General features: G+C 39.2%; 1 protein-coding gene across 1 annotated transcript in view; it reads right to left on the reverse strand.

Moving 5' to 3' along the window:
* Positions 1-1,491: 1,491 nt before the first annotated feature.
* The window catches only part of LOC111870184 (probetacellulin-like), a 190,502-nt gene continuing 174,906 nt past the window's right edge, over positions 1,492-17,087 (reverse strand). Inside the window, exons 4-7 of the mRNA XM_023862261.2 lie at positions 10,502-10,563; positions 8,782-8,914; positions 7,202-7,298; positions 1,492-5,742 (exon numbers count right to left, since the gene is read on the reverse strand). Of these exons, the coding sequence (XP_023718029.1) occupies positions 5,635-5,742; positions 7,202-7,298; positions 8,782-8,914; positions 10,502-10,563 (400 nt within the window). The 3' untranslated portion in view covers positions 1,492-5,634. The remainder of the gene's footprint in view (positions 5,743-7,201; positions 7,299-8,781; positions 8,915-10,501; positions 10,564-17,087) is intronic.

Below are 17,087 nucleotides of genomic sequence, written 5' to 3' on the forward strand. Positions count from 1 at the left end.
GTCACCGTTGGCGGGGGGGGGGTTCTCCCCTGCGCAACACGTCACACTATCAAACAATTAATAACATTCCTTTGTATATAAGATAAACCAGCTCTGGAACCAACTACCTGCAGATGCTTTAGGGCCTCTCTCCTGTAAATCAAGTAATTTGAAGAAAAAGGTTAGGAAGGTGATATGTAAGGCAAAGTGAAGGTGTGGGAGAAATCATCCAAAAATGCAGTGAAGTGAAATGAAGGGAAGGTCATGGGTGAAATGTCAGTGCATCAGTCATGACATTACATATTCCAGTACTGTTACTGTTTAGTGTATAGTACTTATATTTTTATTAATATTAATTTATTTAACTGTAGTTGTAATCATATTTGTACTGTATTCATTGAGTGTAGAGTGTCCTTTATTGCCTGTGTAGTTTTGTGTGCTGTGTTTTGTTTGGGTGTGGTGTGTTATTTGTGTGTAGTGTCTTATTGCAGTATCACTGCCACCAAGTAAAAATCCATTTGCAGTTGAAATAAATAATAATACAAAATAATTATATGAGTTATCTCATATGTTGTATGTTTTTTTGTAAACAAGCTGAATCTAGATAAAACAAATGTAAAAAATTTGGTAACAAAAAACTCACCAAACTGACCATTAAACATTGGATATGACAAATATATAGAAGAGGCAGTAATCACAAAATTCTTTGGCTCACGAATTGATAATCATTTAAGCTGGAAAAACCATGTAAATCAGTTGGTTCCAAAGCTAGGTGGAGTATGTTATGCAGTTAGATCTATGTTGTATATCAGCAACACTGACATGCTCAAATCCACTTATTTTGCTTACTTTCACAATTTAATGAAGTATGGAATAATTTTCTGGGGTAATTCATCTGACAGCAAAAAGGTATTTACATTGTGAAAGAAAACTGTTAGACTCATGATCGTTGTCAAATCTGGTAATTCTTGTAGAGATCTATTTATGAGACTAGAGATTTTAACTCTTCCATGTGAATACATATTTGTATTAATAAACTTCATAACGAATAATGAAGAACATTTTCAGACCAATGCAGATGTACACAGTAACACAAGGCACAAGCACTATCTCCATAAACCGACTACTAACCTCTATGCTTTCAGAAAAGCACATATTATGCTGGCATCAAAAGTTTCAATACTCTGCCATCTGATCTCAAATGTTTTATGAATGAAGAAGCACAATTTAAAATAGCACTAAAATGATACTTAATGATACTCATTCTCCTCTCTTGATGAATAATTATTGTCTAAAAAGTAACTAATCCATTTAAAGGTTGTGTAAAGAGCATAAGTTTACAATATTGAGGTATATATGTGGACACATTTTTTAACAGACTCATGTGTAACCACTGTTTTTTCTTGTGTGGAAATTTCAGTTGCACTATACATAATTTTTGTATTTATATGATATATTCCACATCCTATATTTGACTAACTCTGGATCCAGGGAACACAATGCAACATAATGTAGCGTAAAAACAATTTTTAATTAATCATTATACCCATATGACATTCATCTACAATAGATTTACTGACATCATCTCTGAATGAAATCAAAATGATCTAGAGTGTGTTTGCATCATATGTCCTAATATTTGAGAATTGTCATAGATCCACTCTTGCACATACAACTCCTTTGCTGTGGGTTCATGAAGTCATAATATGACGTGAAAGTACTTGGAAAAGGGTAGGGATATGTATTCTAAAGATAAGGAACACAGTATGAGTGGTTTCTATTTTATTACTTTTAAACAAAAAGTATCTTTTTTACTTCATTCTTAAGACATCAACTCACCATTAAAATAATGGAAATAGGTAACAAATGTGCCATTCTAAGTTATTCTTACTTAAACTTTTGTTGTTCAAATTAGTTCTTTGCTTAAACTTCGTCTAGATTTTACTTGTATTAGAAAGGTTGTGTAATGGCAGACCTAGTCACTTTAAGTTGTGCTGGTGGTTGCATAAGATGGGACGAAGGAGGAGTTGAGGTCTGGAACTTGTAATGGTGGAAGATCATACACCCAACCTTGCAACAAATATTACATAAAAATGTTCTTCAGTACAAAAATGTGTTTTTAAACCCACTTTTCAAAACAGAAAATAACAGTATTTGTAAAACATTAATTTTAAGGACATAAAACACAGTGTCCTGGAACTTACGACATCACTTACTCATCCGAGCATTATCACCATAATCAGTTTACTACTACTGAAGTATATCTAATCCCTTTACTGTTTATACAATATTATAACATATATGACCATAACAACAGAGCCTTTATAAAGAGATGTTTAAAGGTCTGAAAGACCTACTATTCTTCAGGACACTGTATTGTATGTACATGACATTAATGTTAAAACCAAATATAGTGGACTACTGTTGATCATTACACACAAATTAACTGCTGCATTATGAAAAGGAATACATCAGCACTCATTTGAAAATAACAAGGGGAAGTGGATGATTCATGATACTGGTGATTTAAATGCCTCAAGCAAAGTGCAATGTTTTACCCTGATTGCTATTCAATGGTTCACACTTCCACAAATAAACAGTTGAGAAATGTGAAACGAATACTGGAAACATCTGCTATGTTGAACCATTCATGAATTCAACTTGACATGATTGGATCAATGAAATGTTGCTTAAATATATATCACTGTTAACCATGGCTGCAGAAATCATACAAGATGACACTTTATTTGTGGCAAACTTCACTGCATCTGTGACTAAAGGTAAAATATTACAATCTCTCTTTAATACAGATCTTATCATCACCCATCATTTTGTTTCCAAAATACAAAGTATAACAGAGCAAACCTTACCTAAGAAATTAATACAATGCTAATGTTAAACATATGTGGAGTATGCGAAAGACCTGGTATTAAATGATTTGGAAATGGCCCAGTAAACACTTCCCTACTATTAAAAGACCAAATTTGTAAAATTGAGGTGGTACAGTAACTGTTAGCAAATCTTGTGGTATTATAACAACAGCAATGAAACAAAATATTTTGAAATGCATATTAAACAGGAGAACACACCAACTCTCTTTAAAAATGATTCAATCTGAACAAAACAGAGGAAAAACATTATGTACAACAGTTGTACTTCATGATAATCACACATTAAATAAATTTTAAATTACATATTAAAGCATTTTACAATTATGGGAAAATAATTACTATATCATACAACATATTATCACGACAGTTAGTGATGATCCCAACTGAAAACAGCCATAGCTGTGATTTATATGTAGCTGTGGAACCTCTCATGACTGACTAGCTTGTTATCCATGGATGGCATCTGGCGGCAAGAAAACATTTTGAGATATATGCTTGCTCATGAACATCACTGTAAAAATGAATACGAGAACAAACAGAATATATTCTCACACTTAAAAGAAATTCAATCATGTTTCCACAGTTGTAGAGCTTGGATACCGCTAAGATCTCAACTAAATAAATAACTCTACAAACACAAGTACACCACCTGGTAACCATCTCGCAACACTGTACACAGGCCTCCAAATAATTTAAAATTACAAAGATATTGCAGTTTATGGCTTTGGTGTGAGGATTTTATGTTATTTTGTCTTCCAAAACATATATATGCATGAACTTGTCATGGCCTGCTACAACATAACCAAGCTTGCACACAGTGTTGTGATGACTCCCTGCAGCCATGGTAGACATATTTAAAATAACCTGTACTGTTGGAGTATGATCATAGTCTAGGAACATTACTCTGGAAACTGTTTTATGTCTACTTACTATCTTCCTTCCCATGTTTAATTTCTTTGAGCTACACTCTAATATGGGCATGTGGGACTTGTGATAAACACGTTACACGTATGTCTTAAGCTTACATAATACCAATGATCATGCTTTGTTCTTTTATCTTTCTCTTACTGGTTTGGGAGAATGCTTTTATCATTCTATATATATATATAACAGAATGTACTTCACCAGTTTTTCTACAGATGAAGCATTTCTGAGCAGACTGTTTTGACTGACACTTTGGTATGAATATACATAACATATAAAATCGGAGGTGACCTCTTTTGTTTCCTACTTTGAATCTTTGGTATTTCTTCAACCAATGTCTGTTGGGAAGGAAATGGAATAAAACATAACTCCAGCCAAATATGAGAGGCAAGCAAAACAAACGAGAAAGCTGGAATGAAACTTCCACAAATCACCACCAGATGGAAATAGCTGCCAGAGAGGCCACCACATTTATCTACACCACGCACAATAAAAAACATAATAACCAAATTTAGCAAAGATATTATCTTCTAAAAATTACAATAAATTAGGAACCAAGTACATATCAAGAAAGTTTAGAAACTAGAAAGGATTTCTTTTTCAGCTGAATTATGGCAAAATTTGTACACAGGCAGAAAAAACAAAAGATCTGATAATTTATAATTATCTACAAAATGTACATATCTGTGATTTAGAGAAAGATGTATCATTTATGTATAAGAAAGAATTTTGGCTCAATTTCTCTTCCCATGGGATGTTCTCCAGCTGCCACAAATATAATGGGATGACTTGTTTTGTTCATTGAAAAAGTGACAGAGCAGTTAAGCACATACACACCTGTCCTCCACTTTATGTACAATTTTGTGCAATGTGCTAGAATGCCTGGAATATTTCATGGTACTGGTACATCAAATAGAGCTGCTGGAGGAAAGCAAGTATAATAATACTAACCCATCTATATTTTCTTGAATTTCTGTATAAGTAAAAGAACCTGAGATTATTTGGTTTAATGGTTATTATTTTTGGTGTATAGACATGAACGCTATTGTGTTCCGGAATGTGTTATACATAGTTAAATCCTTTCTCTTCCACACTCACTCACACAGAACACATTATTGGGCCCACCCAACAGGTAGAAATATTGAGGCCATGAAGCAGTAAAAGAAATTGCTAACAACACCATATTTACTTTGTGTAGGGCTTCAGAGAGAGGCAAAAAAAAAATAGTACACAATTTACACATTCCTCTCCATCCTCATCTTGTATAAGCATTTCAGTCGATAGATGGATCCGCCTGGATCCTGAAGCGTAATCTCAGCCGTTATAGTTTACATGTCCAATTTCTTCAGGGTTCCTGAATTGTTCACAAATATCTTGGAAAGCAATCTTCAGATGCTGCGAGGCAAATATGTGTCACAAACACCATCAGAACATTGACGCTTGATTATTTTTCTGACTTGCTGCAGGAAATTGTTATGTACAGTCTTCATCAGGGGGTAAATAAATTATTAAGATGTTGGACTTCATGACGAGAAATTAACAGTTCATGCCATCCCTCCTCATGGCAGTTCTGTTCTGTCTAATTTCCAACAAGCAAAATGTTTCAGAAATTCAGTATAAAAGCATTCCACACACTCCGGCCACCACACATCAGACTCTCTCTCTCTTCTCTTTTGCTAGTAACTAAACCCACAATATTGTACACAATAAATACATTGTCTGTCCTTCTGTCCTATACTGAGAAGATAAAGGAGGGGGAGCAGGTGGACAGTGGACTAGCAACACGTAGGCTACGAAGCAATGGAGATACCCCTTTGCATCGCATCTCACTGTGCTGCCACTATGGTGGAGGCTGCTGTTGATTACTGCCATGCTGTGGTGCTGCTCTTGTGGATGAATGGAGAAGAATCTCAGGCACACCTCCAGGGTCTTTTGGTGCTGAAGGTTCCTGCAAAGGAAGGTACACATAATTACTGGCATTAAAGTAATATTTTACTGAGAGAGGTCTGCCTAAACATCAGGGATTGTAAATATAAAGTTTATATTGCAAAATTGTAGTGACTGAGAATGGCAGAAAGAAAAACAAGGAAATTACTAAGTTTATATAAAAGCCACCTAAGTACCCTTAATTTTTCTGAAGAGAAGTGATTATACTGATGGTAACCTACAGACAACTATGTATGTATAAACTAATGAAATATCTAAATGGATCAAATTTACCTTCAAGCAAGCTAAAATATTAGCTTCTGGAGGAAAACAATCAGCAAAGGCTAAGGTATTATCAACAACTGAACATATAATGAATCTGAGTAGTTATGCAGTAAAAAGGTTTGTGTTCATGCAATACTTACATTTTTCTATCTACATGTTGAACAACATGAAAAATTTTAGTTATAAAGTATGGGAGAAAACTCATTAAATTTTATGATACTGAAATATCAAATCTTTTATATGAATCAGAAAAAGAGAACTTCTGACAAAAGGTCTGAAAAGGCAGAATAGAACTGGTACAAATGTGCTTCCCAAGAGTAATGCCTTGATACTGAAGTAATGACACTAACACAATGCATTACACTAGAACTAAAATCACATTTTAACACATTAGTATTCAAGGATGTTGAACTGTCAGTTGCTTCGCTTCTTTGACATGAAACAAAGAAATGGTAATATACGACAAAATGGACCATACCCTAGAAAGTATGTAGCCATGTTCAAAACATTTTTACTCAATTCAAATGAAGAAATGGGTTAAAATGATATCTTAGGAACGACTCTGGAAATAAAATAAAGTGAACAGCCTATTCCAAGAAGAAGAAGAAGAAGAAGAAGAAGAAGGAGGAGGAGGAGGAGGAGAAGAAGAAGAAGATGACGACAGAGATTACCATGTATCAACAGAATTACTTAAGTGTAGTGCACAAATCTGACCAACAGAGGGAACAGCAGTGGGCATTATTTTTTTTATTGCTAGTGGGGTGGGACTAAGTCCCTTGTACTGCGGCCACTTCTGGCCTGTTGTACTGGCCCCAGATGATAGGTGAGGGTGATTGTGGAGCAATTGGTGCAATGAAGATTTGCAGGGGAAACCGAAGTACTATGAGAAAACCTTCCCCAGCGCCACTTTGTCCACCTCAAATTCCACTTGACCAGACCCGGGATCGAACCCGGGCCGCCACGGTGGGAAGCCAGCAACTAACCGCTTGAGCTATGGCGCGGCCTGGTACAGCAGTGGGTAACTACAATCATGTCAACTTCGGGTGGTTAGTGAAACAAATTTTACTTTTTGACAATTATCACATATCACTTTGATCAATGTCATGCACTAGGTATTGGTTTAGTTGTTATTATTGATTTTTGTTCCTAAGAGAGGTCGACAGCTCTCACATGCAGTCTGTAAACATAGTACTTACACGTGTTGTATGAGTCTGCTGAATAATAGGGATTGCCAGTGAACGGCTGAATGGTCGTCTTTCTCTTTCAGGATCTTGACTGTTACCGTCCACACAGCTGTAAAAATAATACAATAAATGAAGGAAGTAAACCTATGTTCCCTTAGTAAAATTTGAGGTTTTCACGGCGATGATTATGAAGAAAGCAGTCTTCTGGGATATGGCACTGTGTAGATATTGTGTTAACCGACGTTTCAGAGGAACGTATCGCCTCCATCTTCAGGGTAGAAGAAAAAAGAAAATCCGTGAGCGAAGAACTAGCATGTGCAAGTACTAATAGACTAATGTCTCATGAAGATGGAGGCAATATGTTCGTTGGTAACCTAATATCTACACGGCGCCATATCTCAGAAGACTGCTTGCTTCTGTGTTCCCTCAGCTTAATAGAGTTGTCCTAAAATAGCTTCCTGTATACAAATGTCTACATTAAACAAAATATATAATTCATTCTGCAAATATAGTTAATTGACAGTTACGTGCATTTTGCAAAGACAGTCATTTAAACAGTGTATATGAATGAAAGATATCTTCAATCAGTAAGCACTGTGGCAATTCAAATTCCTATCTTGGTTCCAGGGTTTAGAAATGAATTTCAGGGATGAAAGATGTGCTGGACAGGTGGAATGACTATCTGCTCACTTTATGCTGAAATGTACAATATTTTTTGAAGAGAATATTAAGAAGCGTTTTGTGACTCTGTTGTCCTGATCTAAACAAATCCTGATTTCTTAATAAGTTATCATGCATCTGTGCGGTGACTGTCTAAAAAATGTGTGAGCCTCGATGTCTCACAACCCTAGGGGTCTGGCCCGTTATAGGGACAGCTTTACCTTTTATCCTACAAACTGTCTTAATTTGGTGCCCTCAGGGTCATTTAACCTTCAAGAAGTTAGAGAAATTGTTACCTCCATACATTTGTAACTGAATGATTAACTTTATGGTACAAGAGCTTCCTTGAGAAGTGTAGGTAATGTGGCTGTCAAGAGTTTCCCTTTTGATATGGAACCCAAAGTTCTGTCACCATTATTAAAAAAGCCTGTAACCAGACCTATTCAGGGCTGGTTTAGTTCAGTTCAAATCTTTACGTCTATTTCTCTAAGAACCATTTTAATATGATATTTTTATGATTATATAAAGCAGTTCTCTTTTTTTCTAAAAACATGGTTGCTCATACTCTCATGGATAGTTTTCATCTCAAGATCAAAACATGCAGTGCATTAATAGATGTGCAACTTTTGCCTTTTCAGAGGTTTGTTGGTATGCATACCAGCTGGACAAAAAAGGGACTGCTTAGATCTTCCACACGCTCTCTTCTCTTAGAGGGATTGCAACCGAAACTGTTCATGAATTTAATGTTTCTCATACATACTAACAGAATTCCTGCCACCGATTTGTAACTGATTAGCAACAGAATAATTCTGCATGTGAATGGACTTCTCTACTGTATGTTTTGACAAGACAGTATACAATCAACTACAAGGTGCCCAAAAAGATACATCACTAGATTGTATTTATATTGATAATATTGAAATGAAACATACCTGGCTCGAGTCTCTTTCTGTTTCCGTTGCAAGTGAATATACACAGCTACACACACGATGACAACCAAGAACACTGCTATTGTGGCGCCACCTGCTATGCTTGCTGTCTGGAACATGTTGCGTTGCTTTGACGCTGCAAACATTTATTTGCCTGAATTCAGTAACAAGCAGTACAACTAGCTAACTTCCTGGACTATTATCCTAAACAAGATTTATCACTGCTGTCAGCCATCCACTGTATCCTATCCAGTTAACATTCTCACAATCTATTTCTTGAGGATCCATTTTATTACTATCCTCTCATCTATAAAGTCACACAACTTGCTTCTTCTTGTCGAACATTTCCCATTTCCCTCCTGTCTGTGGCTTGTCCAGGTCACCTCATCCTTATTGCTTTAATCACCTTAACAATGCAATGAGAAGAATGCATTTCTCATCAGAAACTGTAATCAAAGTCAGTTTATCTCCTTACTAACATAGGAGTTTTGATAGCTCAGTTCGTATAGGGTTGTGCTATGGGCTGGACAGCCTACGTTTGATTTCCGGTATGGCAAGATTTTTCGCTTCTCCACAGCATACAGAACAACTCTGGGACCCAGACAGACTCCTATTCAATGGGTACCAGGGCCGATTTCACTGGAGTAAAGCAGCCGGGGCATGAAGCTGACCACTCACTTCTATTCAGTGCTGAGATCAAGAATGGTGGAGCTAAACGTCCACTCTTTCATCTTAATGGCATAGCGCTTATTTAATTATGCCCAGGGACAACTTTACCTTACTAACAGACCACATTTTATTTCTGTATGAAACAGCAGGTAAAATGATAATCTGACATATTTAGTGTTCAAGTATTAGAAAGAACATGGAAAGGTAAGAAGTTCCAAAGCGACTTGAATGTGAACTTTCTGAAATTAATTTGCTCTTAAATTCATTATGAATATCATTTTCATGTGTTGCTGTTGTTCCCAAACATCTGAACTCTTCCACAGTTTCAAAGGCTTCAGAGAAATTCTTCTTTTATTATTGCCCTGTGTTCTTATGAGACAAACTAATGCCTTTTTCTGTGTTTATTCCTCGTTAAACATACTTATTAGTTCCTAATCAGGTCCTGACTTTTTATTTATGATATTTTTATTTAGAAACAATATACAGTCCTTTCTCAATATTTTGAAATTTCCTACTGACATATCTCAATTACAACTGATCCTATCACATGTTTATTTCTAAATCCTACAACACTTGGTTTTCCCCTCATTTGAATCAAGTGACTTTGGTATCCATGCAAAGCGAAAGAAAGCTAACTACATGTTCATTCGTATATCAACAGTACACAGGATTTTATGAGATTTGTCTTTTTTAAGGATATTTTACTTTCCTGCCCACTAAACTGATATCATCAGCATAGCTTATGTGCTTCATTAATCTGATACTCCTGTCCTTAGGTCCTTACTACTAGAGTTTAATGTATGACTTCAGCCTTTGGCAACAAGCATCAGAGATTTACCCAAAAGCTTCTGAAACTGCTCAACCACAGTAACCCTGAAGTTGTCAACTGCAATGTTTGAGAAAACACTGGAAAACCTACAAGATTTAACAAGGTTTATTCCTGAAAGGTACGATCATAAATTAAACTCTTATACTGATTCTTGCTTTACTATATTAAAAAGTAAAATTAACTTTGGTTCACAACAGAAGGTTGATCAAATGGGCTCATACTTACGCATATAGGATCCGTCCAGGTCTTTGAATTCGCATCTCTGTCCGATAAAGCCCTCTGCACACCTAGAAAAAAAAAACATATTCTGAAGCAAATGTTTCAAATATATTCAAAGATAACTGACTCAGTAGTCACAAACTATAGAGTGCTACTTTTCTATGTTATCACTAATACTGATATAATGATGTCACTACTAAACATCTCACTATAAAGGCATGTTTACATCAATTCGAGCTCAACCAAACAAATCTACCTTTTATTATGCAGATTCACAATTCAATTATTCCACTGACATGAATACTGGTACTTTATTCATGCATCTTGTTTCTTCGCTCACTCACTTATCGAGATGAGCCCTTCTTGAGAAGCTGCCAATTGTGCAGCTACTTAAGAATTTTCCAGCATTTTATGGAACTTGAAGGTTCATTACCGTGTCTACAAGAGCCCTCCACATCTTGTTTCTTACCGATATTTTATCAGGGAAAACAGAACAATTTTCACTTAGCAAGGTGGCACATAAGTAACGCTCTAGACCCATATGAGACGAGTTTGATTCAAATCTAAGCTGGGTAACTGGATATCCCATCTTCGCGTTTCTCCACAATCCTGGGAAATGCTGGGATAGTACCTTAATAAGATCATTACAGTTTCGTTCCAAGGACTTTCTAACTCATCCATTGTCCTACAATTTTAGGCTACACAGTCTAGCTACTGACGAAGTCGTAAAATAACCCCCCAAAATTAACACTTGAACTTCTCATGGTGGTTAGTATGAAGACCAACCCTTCACACCGAATTTTAAACGTTATTCCAGTGACAAACTCGCAAGAACAGAGCACAGAAAATTGAGAAGCAACCACTTTCAGACAGACAAACATCCTCCTGTTTGGTAAACTGCCTGTACATCAAGTAAGATGTGAGGGGGGTCGCGGAGGGGGGGGGGCGCTGCGAGACGGACAATGCGATGGAATGCCACTTAAGCCGGTTAACTTAAAATCTCAACACGTAGAGGTACTCTCCGCCCCACCAAAAATTTCACAAAAATTCTGCCTACTACAAGAGGATTGTGAACAAAAAGATAACCTTTTCTCCCAACATGAAAGCCTGCCGCGAAGGATTAAGACGATTCCAGTCTGTTTGCAATGCGCTCCCTTCATGTCAGGCTGTCTCCACTAATTTGGTCAGACATTCCAGCGTACAATTCCTACGCAAGGCACAGCGCGGTCTATGTCGTTCCCATTGTCGTAGTCATCGTCATCATGGTCAGTAACTTCACGCATCAAGTCATTTGGCCTGTTCCGCCTCCGACATTAAAACCTGCCCTTCCTACATTTCGTATTCCCGTCTGTTTGTAACGTATCGTTTCACAGAATTAACTTACGACTGTATGCATTCCTACTTTTCCTCATATAGTTTTGGTTTTGCTAGTAGTTGCTGAAATAAGCAGGTCTGCTAAAAATCAACTTTCAGAAAGCGCGCTTTGCACGCAGTGACAGCATAATGGGTAGTCCAAGACCATTTTCACACAGGGTTGGGATGGGCCGAACTTGTAACTGGTGCAACAAAACATGAATGCACATATAAAATTACGGTTACAAACCCTCACATACAGGAGCCTCGAGACACCAGGGAGGAGACAGGAGGCTTATTAATGTATTTAGGACTATCTATCTACCTGTGACTCTACGGTCCTTGTGGACCTTGGCCGCATTTTCAGTTTCTTTATCGTTTTAAAGAAATGGTAGGATTCCTTGGACGGGGGATGAGCCCGTCGCAAGGCCGCTACCTACACACAGAAAAACACAAACACAGAATAAACGCATAAAGACATCCATGCCTCCAGTGTGATTTGAAACCACGACCCCAGTGTTCGAGCGGGCGAAGACGGTTCATGCCTTAGACCGCGCGGCCACTGACATCGGTATTTAGGACTACGCGTACAGAAAATTATGGTTACTTAATGATGTAACAAGCGCCGGTACATCAACTGTTTAGTACTGAATGCGGCGTGTGGATGGTGAAACTGAAGGGATCTGGCTCTGGTCACGACACGTTCCGAGCCACTGTCCCGGCATTCGGATTGAAACAAACGGCGAATATATATGTATTGTATTTGTTCTGTTGACGGTGACATAATTCTTAAATATATATAGCAACCAATGAAGATAAACTGCGAAAAGTCTCATTATAACTGGCTTCTCGACCGAGATTTGAGTAGGGTTCCTATCGAATGCAGGTGAAATGAAATAGCGAAGAATAAAACTGCAGCCATCTTAGGAATTTCTTTGCAAAGATGTGAACTCATTGAGGAACGGGCTGGATAGCGGATTTTGTGGTGACAGACTGATCATCTGAATATCAACCGGGTCCCCAGACGAGACAATGGACCAAGTAATTTGTTCGTCAACTAGGTGGCTACTTGCATCGAAGCTCAGCGCTGTCCGCCTCGAAACAACACAGGCCAACAGTCATGTGAGAACTGGGTCTCAGACTGTTTACGAAAGCATAATTACTCAGTTTTATTCGCTGAAATTACCAAAGAATTATCATTGCAGCCAGTGTTCGCTACATCCTGAACTGGAAATGCAGTAACCAATGCCGCCGTCAGATCAGTTCCCACTGACTTCTATCGTTCTTTTCTAACTCGGCGATTCGACAGAGAACCCCTCTCCCGTGGTTTATATTATAAAACGCATTGCTAAACGACATTATCTCAATTGTTGCAATGTGAATTTAAACCAGATGCGCTAACCCCTAGCAGTGAGAATGTTACACAACCCTAGTTCACTGCATCATGCCACATGACATCACAGCTATCCCTCTAACAGGTCGTGAAGTTCCATAGGGTTGTGAGACATCGAGGCTCCCATATTTTCTAGATAATCGGCTCATAGATGGCGGTAAGGTTGTCAGACTTACACGCAGACCTCCCTTTAATCTCAGATGATTCTTTGTACTCATTTCTGCTAGAGGCTGAGTCGATCACAGGGCCATAGTGAGGCTAGAAGGATTTTCTAGACAACTGGCTCACAGATGGCGGCAAGGTTGTCAGCCTTACGAGAGCCAGCCGCCCTTTACTCCCAGAAGATTCCTGGTACTCATTTATGCTAGAGCCTGATCTGACCCCAGGGCCATACTGAGGCTGGAAGGATTAGGTCAAGTGAAAAATCCAATGACCTCATCGGGAATCGAATCCGCGACCTTCCGCCTTGTAGCGTAGTGCCTTAACTAACTACGCTGCCGTTTCACAATACAATGAAACGTGTCCCTGAAACTAAATGACCCTACATCACACAAAGCACTGAAGAGTAAGGCTTCTACTTAACGTCTGGGGAATGCCATGTTTTAAATGAAGAATTCATAGTTTTGTATGTAATTCTTCGTACTGTACGCTTTGAAACCTCGAAATCTGCGGAAGCGTCCCACACCGATGTTCGTGACAGTCACTCAGGATTAATATCTGATGCAAGGCCAAGCAATGGCATAACTCTCATGTGAAATATCATGAGAAATGCTTCACTGCCTTCACTACTACGAAGATGCACACGTTCACACCGACACAACAGTTCTACAGTTAATTCTGAGATAATCGTGTTCGCGCGAAACGTACCGTAAAACTATACCAAAGCCGTCAAATCTGACGAGCATTTCTCAGCAAAAAAACTGAAGCATAACATATTTAATTTTTTTTAATATTTAAAGAATTACAATTAACATTTTATGTCTGTGTGCAAGGAGAGCCGGGATAGCGCAGTCAGTATAGCGACTGGCTACGGGCTGGACGACAGAGGGGTCAGAGTTCGAGTCCCAGTAGGGTCAAGAATTTTCAACTCTCCATGTCGTCCAGACGGGCTTTGGGGTCCACCAAACCTCTTATCCAGTGAGTACCGGGGGCTCTTTTCCCGGGGGTAAAGCGGCCGGGGCGTGAAGCGTACCATTCACCTCCAACTAGTGCCGAGGTCAAGAAAACATGGATCTATACATTCACTCCCGCCGGTCACGGTAGCCGAGCGGTCTAAGGCGTGCACTGTCTTCGCTCGCTCGGAAGCCGGGATCGTGGGTTCGAATCCCACTCAGGGCATGGATGTTTAGTTTGTGTGTGCGCGTTTTTCTGTGTTTGTGTACAGGTAGAGGCCTTGCGACGAGCTGATCACCCGCCCAAGGAGTCCTACCGTATGTTTAAGATCTAGAAAAACCGAAGTGACCGGAGAAGTTCATGGAGGTAGGCCTAGGCCCACGGGGGCTGTAGTGTCAAGGGGGGGGAAATACATTCACTCCCACATACGCCTTCATGGTGTAGTGCTTAATTAGTTAAGAACAGGGACAACTATCTACAATAAACGGACTCAAGACAAAAGAAAGATGTAAAAATAACAGAGATTGCACTTGGAAAATCTCGAGTGATCCGTGATATACGTCTCTGAACTGTTTCGTGTTTTCCTTTTTGAGACAGACAGGAGTTTCCTGTTTTCTGAACACCCTCTGCTGTAAGTAATGTGGGAGCACGCTCCCGCCGGCTCATAAATCCAAGACATTCCAGCAGATTACCTGTGAGAACACAGCAATGCTGCTTATTGTGTACTGAGTGAGCATTTTACAACACACAATTGATGATGGGATTTTCGTCTTTTCTCTGTCCTTAAGTATTCGTAGGCTGGTTTACACGCCTTGGATTTAGTGAAGTGTAGAAGAGATATTGGGAGCATGATCGGGCAATCCACAGCCGGATTACTTCCCGACCTTACCCATTTCAGATCCTTTCTTTACAAGAATCCATGGACTGCGAGTCCAGGGCAAAATTGACTCAGAAGTCAATAACGCATAAGGTCCCTTTTCAAGTGTTATTTACTAAACAATGACTAAATACTTTTGCTATTCCAAGAATTTTGTTAAATTTGAAATTGTCTCTCATGGATGGGGGCACGCGGTAGCGTAGTTGGTTGATGCACTATACTACAAGCCGCAAAGACGAGGGATCGAATCCCGATGAGGTTGTTTTTTCAATTTACCCAATCCTTCCAGTCACACTATGACCCTGGGGTCTCTTACTGGGGGTAAAGTTACGGCCGGCGCGTAAGGCTGACAACCTCATCGCCACCTGTGAGCCGACTGTCTAGAGAATGTGGGAGCCTCAACGTCTCACAACCCTATGGGCCTCCACGACCTGTTACAGGGACAGCTTTACTTTTTTTACTTTTACTCTCGGTGGATTTATGTACGGCTTGTCCAGGGCAGAAACTGTCTAACTGATTTGTAACTATCGGGATTAGGGTTAAGATTATAATGGAACACTGGGAAAATGAATTTCATGGCTAGCCTCTGTCATTTTCACTGTCCAAAACAGAAATCGAAGAAACCCCGAATTACGGCCCGTGTGACAACTCCTCTTGTATCACGTGAGGCTTCCTGACGGCCACATTTAACAAAACATGTCGAACTTCGGAAATGCTCCTTTACATTTCCAAACGTGTCGTGTATTTCCCGAAAGTAAACGATTCTATTTTAAACACATTCCAGAATTACAACTTCTGTTATCCTCCGTTTTGAGTAATTCAAATTTATATTCTGAACATTTCCCTAATACTGTGGGAGCCGGGGTATCTCAGTCGGTATAGAAATGGGCTTGACGGCCGGAGTTCGACCGCCGGCAGATACAGCATCCGCAACATCCAGACCGGCTCTGGGGCCCACCCAGCCTCCCACGCAATGGGAACCGGGGACTCTCTCCCTGTGGGTAAAGCGGCCAGGGCGTGAAGCTAACCACTAATTTCCATCTAGTGGGTTGTTATACGACGAAAAAAAAGATAAAGTTATTCCTGTAACAGACCGTGGAGGCCCACAGGGTTGTGAGACGTCGAGGCTCCCACATTTTCTAGACAATCGGCTCACAGATGGCGGCCGGCCTTTACCCTCAGGAAGATTCCTGGTACTCATTTCTGTTAGAGACTGAGTCGAACCCAAGGCCATAGTGCGGCTGAAAGGATTAGGTTAATTAAAAAAATCCAATGAATCTAATCGGGAATCGAACCCGCGACCTTCCGGTTTGTAGCGTAGTGCCTCAACCAACTACGCTACCGCGTAAGGCATAGTCCCGAGCTTCATCTATATACAGTAAAACTTGGTTATAGCAACATCGGTTTCTGCGACACCTTGTCTATTGCGTCAAATATTTAATGGTACGAACTAATTCCTCATAAAGCAACTGTTTTTATACCTTGCTTAGTACGACATGCACAAATGCATCAACCTCGTATGTAACGTCATTTTCATTCCTGAATTTCTCTGATATCCTAGGAAAGTTCGATGTGTCTGCCCACCCTCACTTTCTCTACTTGATGATGTGACTGTCCTGGAAGAATACGACCGCGGGCTGCAAGAGGAGCGTGGGATTTATGCGAAAACAAGGTTGTGGGGTGGGACTGCGTGAATAGTGCAAGAGGACGCGGCAGGTTGTTAACGTAATTTAGAAAGTGTGTATTGGGCAAGTAACAGGAAACAGATGAAGATAACTGATTACTGTACTCGTATCTAGGTACAGTAAGGCACAACAATTGATGTAATCTACTGTAATTTGGTGAGTAGGCCTACC

The sequence above is a fragment of the Cryptotermes secundus genome, unplaced genomic scaffold (assembly GCF_002891405.2).
Source record: "Cryptotermes secundus unplaced genomic scaffold, Csec_1.0 scaffold779, whole genome shotgun sequence".
NCBI lineage: Eukaryota > Metazoa > Arthropoda > Insecta > Blattodea > Kalotermitidae > Cryptotermes > Cryptotermes secundus.